This window comes from Varanus komodoensis, unplaced genomic scaffold (assembly GCF_004798865.1).
Source record: "Varanus komodoensis strain SLA01 unplaced genomic scaffold, ASM479886v1 scaffold115, whole genome shotgun sequence".
In the NCBI taxonomy this organism is placed as follows: Eukaryota; Metazoa; Chordata; class Lepidosauria; order Squamata; family Varanidae; genus Varanus; species Varanus komodoensis.
Window position 1 is genome coordinate 498,678 of NW_025335330.1, and position 8,238 is coordinate 506,915.

Sequence of the window (8,238 nt, forward strand, 5' to 3'; positions counted from 1 at the left end):
CACCTCCTCCCTTTCCCTCCCGGATGGCAGCCGGGGAGCAGTGAGGGCTGAGGACGCCTCTCCCTCTCCAAAGGCTTCCCGTCAGGGGCCACGGGGCCCGTTCTACTGCAGGAGACGCCCTGGTCTGCAGGGGCGCCGGGCCTCCCTGGCCGCTCCCCTTTCACAGGAGGGGCGCCTGAGAAAGTCCAGCTGACTTGAGAAGGACAGATGCTCCGGCCCCCTGGAACAGCCCCAAGGTCCTGATTATGTGGTGCTAATCCCCCGCCAGCCTGTCTCAGGGCAGAGGCGGCCCTCCAGGCTCTGTCCGGCCCAAGTCCCCCCCAGGGTGGCTGCCAGGAGCCACTCTCCCAGAGTGTCTTCAGATGGACGAGCTGCCAGGCACCCCCCCCCCCCCCCACAGTCTGGCTCTGGTTACCCAACTGCAGGCCGCTTGGCTGCCTTCCCGGAACAAGCACTGCTCCCCCCTGTCCGCTCCTGCCTTCTCCAGATGTTGTCAGGGCTCCAGTGAGCAGGCGACACAGTGGAGCTGCTCCGTTCCCGGACCCGCCTGCAGCCGCCTAATGGCGGGCAGATGGGGGCAGCTCTTCTGGGAAACGGCCGGGCCCTTTCCAGAAGCCTTCCCAGGCCTTTTCCGGGCGGGCACGATGCTTCAGGCCCTCTGTCCTCTGGGTCCCGCGAGGAGGCCGTCAGCCGAGGGAGCACACCGTCCACACGCCATCACAGGCACCAAAAGCACATCCAGGCACCGGCGGGAAACGCGCCTTCGCACTGCTCGCTCGCGTGCGTCCCCAGGGCTCTAGCACGTGCCGCCTTCCCGCTGCTCTCAGGGGGCCCCTTCGCATGCAGTGTGCGACTGTCGCCAGCAGGGCACCCTGGCTGCTGAGGCGGGTCTGGGCAATGCCTCCCCCCCCCCCCCCCCCCAGTCGCATTGCTCCCGGCACCTGCCCAGTCTCCGCTGGAGGGAGCTGCAGAGCCTTCAGTGGGTGGTGGCCTGGAGGGCAAGCGAGGGGAGCAGCTTAAGAGGTCCTCTGGGTGCAGGGGGGCAGCCGCCCTGGCCGCTGTGGGGGAACCGGGCCCCACGCTGAAGGCGACACGCGGAGGCGGCGCCAAGGGAGGCCCTCGTCCCTGCGGGTCCGGCAGGGGGCGCTTCCGCCAGCGAAGCCAAAGAGGGGGCAGGGCGGAAAGGACGGCTGGGGCAGAGGCTGTTTCCGCAGAGGGTTCAAGGCGCATTGTGGGGGGTGCTGCTCTGGGGACTGCTCCTTGGCCCCGTCCCACTAGCACCTTTTGCAGGGTTTCCGCTGATCCAGATGCCTGTGAGGCCCCTGGGATCCGCCGCGACAGCGTACGAGAGCCGGGCACGAGGGCCCCCCCGGGGGGGGGTCTCCCTGGAGCAGCGCTGCCCGGCGGCCAAAGGGGGACCGGGGACAGAGAAGCCGCGGGTGGCCAGGCGCGTGCCTGCCAGGGGCTAGAAATGGGACTGGAGGCCTCGGGAGGAGGGGGGAAGGCCGCTGCAGCAACTTCCGGGGGGTCCGCGAGGGGGTGCCCTGGCAGCGCTTGCATCAGGCACGCAGGGGGCCGGCTGTTGGCACGGGCGCAGGCTGCCTGGAGCATGTGATGTGGCCGTGAAGGCAATCGCGCTTCTGAGCATGTACGGAGTGCCTTACCCTCTCCCCTGAGTGAGCACAGCCCTCTCAAGAAAGGCGAACCAGGACCGGGCAGACCGGGTCCGTTCGCGGGAGCGCTGGCGGGGGGGCGGGCGGCTGGGCTCCGCTGGCCGCTGGCGCCACCTCGTGGCCGCGTGCGAGGCACTCTCCGCATGATGGCTGCCTCTTGCCAAGGCGCATCCTCGCCCGCCCCTCCACCCGTCCAGTCTGGCAGGGTCGACCCTGACTGGCGGGAAGGACTGTCCCAGGTGCCAGGTAGGACACGGAATAATCAATTCAAGCTGCAACAGCCCAAATTCAGGCTGGACATCAGGAAAATTTTTCTCAATATGGCAGTGGAACCAGCTGCCTAGGGAGGAGGTGGGCTCTCCCACACTGGAGACATTCAGAAAGAAACTGCAGCCCAAATGCTCTCAGGATACGCCTCAAAACTTGCGCAAAAGCCCAGCTGCTATTCGAGGCAAAGGCAGTCAGCCCTGCAAAACAGGGACAAGCACTCCAGAGGTAATGCAGGCAAGAACTGGAAGGCCCCCATGCTGACCGCGCAGCCCCAGGCAGCCCGGCACCCTCCAGGCAGGCGCGCCCAGGGCCTCCACGGATCGCATTCTCCTCCCCGCACTCCTGTCATCTCACGACAACCCTGTGAGGGAGGCGGGCGGAGCGTCTGCGCCTGGCCCGGCGCGCCCCGGCTGGCTCCGTGGCCGGGCAGGACGCGCCCGGGCCCCGCCGCGCTCTCGGCCGCTGCGCCGCGCGGGCTCTCCCTTCCCGCAGCCCGAGCGAAGGAGCAGAGCGCGCGCAGGTTTCCTCCAGGTCGCCTGGCGCCCCTGCGCGCTCCGTGCCCGCCCCCCGCTGAACGCGCAACCGCAGCGCAGCGCGCCGGGACTGGAGCGCGGCCGCTGGAGCGCCCGGCCTCGCCGGCTCGGCTGCCTGCAGCGCGCCTGCCCGGGGACGCCTCCTCTGCGGGGGACGCGGGCAGGCCGCCCTTCGGGGGAGGGACGGAGGGGGCGGCTCCGGCCAGGCCGGCTCTCCGGCGGAGCCCGCCCTGCCAGGACCGCCGCGCAGGCCCCCGCCGCCCGGGAGCGCTTCCCTGCGCCGAGTCCACGCCCGCCGCGCAGCGCGGCGACGGTCTCCCTTCGGTCCCGCGGGCTGGAAGCACGTCCCGCCAGCCGCATCTGGCCCCCAGGACCCGAGGCGCCCTCGGGGGGCCCCAGACACCCCCCCCCCGCAGATGTGTGACTCCTGTGCGGAGTTGCGCGCGTTCAGAGAAGGCGGCCCCCCGCGCTCTTGCTGTGCAGCATCCTGACGCCCGCGGGCTTTGGCCCCCGGCTGGACGTGGCTCCGAGCTTGGCCACCCTCTGTCCTAAGGTCAGAGGGGGGTGTGTGTGTGTGTGTGCGCGCGCACACACACACACACATTTAAACAGTGTGACATACTCGGAATTTTATGAGATCCATGCTTAATATTTAGGTGGTCTTGAAGCAGCAAGTAACTCCCCCTTTTACTGCTGACGAGCAGGAATGCCAGTCCACTGGCCTCTGGTATCAAAAGGGAGAAAATTCTTAGCTGGCTTTTTAGTTTCTGTTTACATTTTCAGCAGTTTTTACATTTTTTGCAATACAAGATACAAGAGTATATGAACATTACATGAAAATGCCAAGTTACTAGAAGGAAAAATTTCAAAGCCTTCTGAGGCGCACCCCCTCTCTTTATGAACAGACTTCTTTAGGCGTATCTTACCCAAACGACATTCTGGCTAGAGCAAAAACGCTTAGAGAAGCCCAGCCAAGGACAGGTGTCCGGTCCTCGCCTTTCTCTGCTTGCGCGCTCCCGCTTGTGAGATTTCTTATGAGCTGCTCATGATGTGCGAGCAAATACAGAACTCTGCCCAGAATAATAAGTGACTACTTTTTCCAACGTTCCCAGTTAGAGTAAGATATTACTTCCATGTTAGCCACATTTCCTTAAGTTTCTCAGGTAGGCCCCTGCCTGTTTCCTTTCATCGGCTTGCTACTATTTTGCTATTTTAAATCGTGAGTGTCTTCGGTTCTATTTATTTCTCACAATCTTTTATGTCATCTTAACTCATTTGCCTCATAACCGGAGCGTGCAAACGATGCTCCGTGCCAACAGCACCACCTCGCTCCCGCTTCCCTGATGCACACGCCGCTTTTCCCGCCTGCTAGCTCCGCCTCGGCTTTCCCACCTTGCTTTAACACTCGCAGGCTCCTAGCCCATGAAAAACTCAGTGAAAATGCACAGCACATCAGCAAGAATGCTTTTGCTAGAAATAATGCCTGTCATCTGACGCCTCGGCCGAGTGAGCGAGACGGCAGGCTGTCCACTGTCCAGGCCCCAGGCTTGGGCCAAGGCCACTGCCGGTTCCCACTGGGCCAGGCTGCGCTCGACTGCCGCTCAGTCCGCCCTGGCCCGTGGCCTCAGAAGCCAGAGGGCAGCACAGGGGGGCTGGCGGCAGTGGCGGCCGCAAAAGCGCCCCCTGATGCTGGCCGGCAGGTGCCTGCCAAGGCCGGCCGGTCCCGCTGGAGGGCGGGAGGACGGGCTCTCCTGCCGCCGGCACTGCCGGCACCTCTACTCCTTGGGCTTCACTCGCAGCAGCTTCACCGGCCCGGGCGGCCTGCCTGGAGGCTGGGCGCCTCTGTGCAGCTCGTACACCAGCCTGGCCAGGGCCGCGGCACAGCAGAGCTCGACGCAAAGCAGGGACAGGTATATGGCGAGAGACAGCGTGCAGTACTGGTAGTTGGAGCTCAGCGAGAGGCCCCAGGCCAGGGCCGGGGATCGGAAGAAGGGGGCGCCCGCGGGGCGGCCGGTCCCGGAGCTCCCCGGGGAGGTCGTTGCTGAACTGGCGGTTGACGGGCAAAAGCTGCTGCTGGTGGCAGCCTGAGGTGTTGATGCCGGGCCGGAAACAGACCCCCGCGGCTCTGCCACTGTGAAAGCGAAGGGGGTGGCCGTCCGGGGGGGTGTCGATGCATCTCGCCTGGTTGTGGGTTCCGTGGTCGAGGAGCAAGAGCCGCACCCGCCTGCTGTGCCGGCACCGCAGAGGCACGCCACCGTGCTGGCTGGGGTGGGAGATGCCCCGGGGGAGGAGGGCCGCCCTGCCGGGGGGCTCTCAGGCGCAGGTGCTGGCGTGGCCGTGTGTGTTTTGGCAGCGGTGGTGCTGATCACGGGGGCTGGCGCCGAGGTCTCCGCATGGCTTTGGGGCGTGTCCGGAGCTGCTGTGGGGGAAATGTGAGGGGACGCGGTGGCACTGGTAGCGCCCGAGGTGGGTGCAGGTGGGGTCTCGGGGGTGGTGTGAGAGGTGGCGGCAGCAGTTGTGGTACTGGTGAATTCAGAGGCTGTTGTTTGCTCACTGGTGGAAGGTGTGAGCTGGAGGGGGGTGGGTGGTGCCCCGGTGGAGCTCCTGCCTGCGGTAGGAAGCATTCTTGAGCTTGTGATGGATGTGGAGGCTGTGCGTGGAACTGTGGTGGCACCCTCAGAACTTCTCTCGGTTGAGGTGGGACTTTCCACGCTGGTGGTGACCTGGGCGCTTGCCTTTGGAGCCCTGGTGGTGGTGCTGGTGCTGATTGCTTCCGGGGGTGTCTGGCCGCTGCTGCTGCTCCTCTCCAGGGACCTGGTGGGACTCCCCCTGCTGGTGACTTGGGGGCCTGCAGTTGGAGGCTCTGTGCTCTTGGCCGTGCTGGTGGTTGTGGCTGTGGGCTCATGAATGGTGGACATTTCGGCACCGGCAACGGTGAGCATTTCACTGCCTGGGGGAAGCGCTGTGCTTATTTTTCCTGTGGCCGCAGGTGGAAGAGTGGACACGGATAGTAATTTGCTTTCGGAGGTGACCAAAATGGGTGCGGTTGTTAAGCAGATCAGCTGGTCCTCAGTCAGTGACTTCACGGCTTTCCCAGCCAGGTCATCAGGACTTGTGCACTTCACCTTGGCGGCGTCCTTCACTCGCCCAGGGTTAGCCTTCATCCACTGGTAGAGATAGAGAAGAGTGCAGTCGCATCTCCAGGGATTCTCACCCAGGCTCACCAAAGTCAGCTTGCCGTAATTGTCGAACAGACCCCTGGGAATGGTCTCGAGCTGGTTTTTCTGAAGATTGAGAGTGGTCAGTTCTGGAGAAGAATGCAGCCTCAGGCTCTCCAGGGAACGGAGCTTGTTCTTGCTCAGGTCCAGTGTTTGCAGCCGAGGCATCTCTGTCAACAGCCGCTCGGGGACCACCTGCAGCTGGTTGGAAGCCAGCGCCAGCTGTCTCATGTTCCTCAGTCCACGGAATGCCTCATCTGGGAGAACCTCGAGGAGGTTGTTGTCCAGATAAAGTTTCTCCAGGTTGACCAAATTCCTTAGCAGAGTGGGCGGCAGACTTTGGATTCTGTTCTTCCCGAGGTTGAGTTCCACCAGGCCTTGCTGGCTGCTTAGACTCCCCTCCGCAAGGCTGCTGATCTCGTTCTGGTGCAGCCGGAGAATTTTCAGCCGAGGCAGCTGCTTGAAGACATCCTTGGAGATGCTGGAAATCTTGTTTCCAGACAAATGTAACAAGGTCAGTTTGGGCAGCTCATCGAAAACACCATCAGGAAGAAACGGGATTGAATTCTGATGCAGATAAAGTTCCTGCAAGTTCTCAAGATCATCAAAGAGTCCTTCCTCGATGTTTTGGATGCCAGAATCCCGCAAGTTCAGTTTCCACAGATGAGTGAGACTTCGGAAGGTGCCCACGGGGAGGCTCCCTAACTCTGCACTTGATATTTCCAGCTCCTCCAGTTTCCCTAAATTATCAAATGCTCCCACCTCAACTGTTCTGATCTTATTGCTAATAAAGTCAATTTTCACAAGATTGGGCATGTTTCGAAAGGCTCCTGCTCTGATTTCAGCAAGGCTGGTTTCCACGAAGAACATCTCAGTAATGATGGCACCGACTGACTTTGGGATCTCTGTGATATCTCTGGTCTTTGTGTAGACATCCTGGTAGGGCTTGGGGCAGGCGAGACCCCCCAAGCTGCTGCAGGGCGTCTGGCCTTTGCCACATTCGAGGAGGAGGAGGAGGAGGAGGAGGAGGAGGAGGAGGCGGCGGCTCCGGGGCAACATGCTGAAAGAAAGCAGCAGCGGTCACATCAACACACGGGGTGCGTTCGCGTGTCACGACAAGCCTTGTTGTGCGGGACGGTCTGTCAGGCTGTCCGCATCCCGCTGAACTAGTGCAGCTCAGCGGGATGGGAAGGAGCAGCTACCTGCGCTGTCGTTCCCGCACCTCGCCACGGCTCCTCCAATTGTCCGAACCGGGCATTGGGGTTCCCCGGTCCTGGGGTGCCGCTACCCCAGGATCCCCTGCAAACAGTGACAGGTGCAGGAGCTGTGCCAGCCTGGACCCAGCAGGGGATCCAGTTTCAGGTGTGGTGGCTGATGGGATATGTGCGCACGGAGGGTGGAACCACACTAGTGTGGAAACCATTTAATCGTCCGCTGGGCACGTCCAGGCAAAGACTCGGGTACCCTGAACGCCACACCGGGTTGCCTGCCGTGCTGCGTGGCGGCGCCAGGCCGCTCCCAGCGTTCGAGCGTGTGGCCGTTCGCGTGGCTGTGCCTGAAGGACGATGAGGCTCATCGCGGCAACGCTCCCCCAGCCCTGCCCTTGTAGCTCGGTCCTCCAGCAGGTACCCCAGGGAGAGTCCGGGGAGAGCCCACTCAGCCACGAGGGTCCCCGGGCTCCCCTGGGCCGGTCGCCCCGCTTGGCCTGGTGTCCCTCGCGAGGGAGCCGCCCTGCTGCGGGGGAGGGAGGGGATAAAAGCGGAGCAGAGAACCCACCCCCCAAGGCAGGGGCCCGACCTCCAAATCCTGCTCTGCAAAACCGAGCAACTGCAGCGCAGCCCGAAGCTCGCTCCGGGCCACTGGACGACGGAGAAGGGAAGGCGCGGAGGGGGACGGGGGGGGCGGAGCGGGACCTGCGCCAAGCCCTTCCGCGTTTCCCTCCCTCTCACTGGGAAGGACCGCCTTGATGCTGCTCCTCTGCGGGGGATAAACCGGGATGCCCCCCCCCCGAGCGCCTGGCGCAGGGCCCCCTCCCTGACCGACTGCAGGCTCTCGCGGAGGCTCGGGGCTCCAGGGCGCGGCGAGCCAGCGGAGGAGCAGGGCAGCCCCAGGCCCGGGGGAGCCGCCGGCCGAAGCCCAGCGGCCTACGCGCGCGGGGGACGCGGCCGGGGGGCCTCGCGGAGGGAGTCCCACTCACCTGCCCAGCCTGGAGGCGTCACCGAGGAGGCGAGGTCGGGCAGAGGCTGCCGCAGGGCGCAGCGCAGCGCGCTGGCTTTATCGCGAGCAGCGCCCCGGTCCTGGGAGGCGGGCCAGCCGGGCCCTGCCCTCGGCAGGGCGGTCTGCGGGGCGAGATAGCCGGGGCGGAGGGGGCAGCCACTGCCTCTCGGTCTCCCCTACCTCACAGGGTTGTTGTTGCCGGGATAAGTGCCTGCCCCTTTAAAGGAGGCAGTAATACGACCGGTCCTGAAGAAAGCATCACTGGATCCAGAGATGGCCACTAACTATAGACCTGTGGCCAACATCCCGTTTCTGGGCAAGGTGTTG

The 8,238-nt window shown here is 63.9% G+C and overlaps 1 protein-coding gene across 1 annotated transcript; it reads right to left on the reverse strand.

The window, feature by feature from the left end:
• Positions 1 to 3,221: 3,221 nt before the first annotated feature.
• Positions 3,222 to 7,971, reverse strand: LOC123018775 (platelet glycoprotein Ib alpha chain-like). Its single transcript, XM_044421136.1, has 2 exons — positions 7,892 to 7,971; positions 3,222 to 6,754 (listed from the first exon to the last, which is right to left on the reverse strand). Exon 2 carries the CDS (start codon positions 6,751 to 6,753, stop codon positions 4,252 to 4,254), a length of 2,502 nt encoding a protein of 833 aa, XP_044277071.1. The 5' UTR covers position 6,754; positions 7,892 to 7,971; the 3' UTR covers positions 3,222 to 4,251.
• Between the last annotated feature and the right edge of the window lie 267 nt (positions 7,972 to 8,238).

Bases quoted from the DNA above. Each gene is read 5' to 3' on its own strand.
- LOC123018775 (XM_044421136.1), bottom strand. From the start codon at position 6,753: ATGTTGCCCCGGAGCCGCCGCCTCCTCCTCCTCCTCCTCCTCCTCCTC.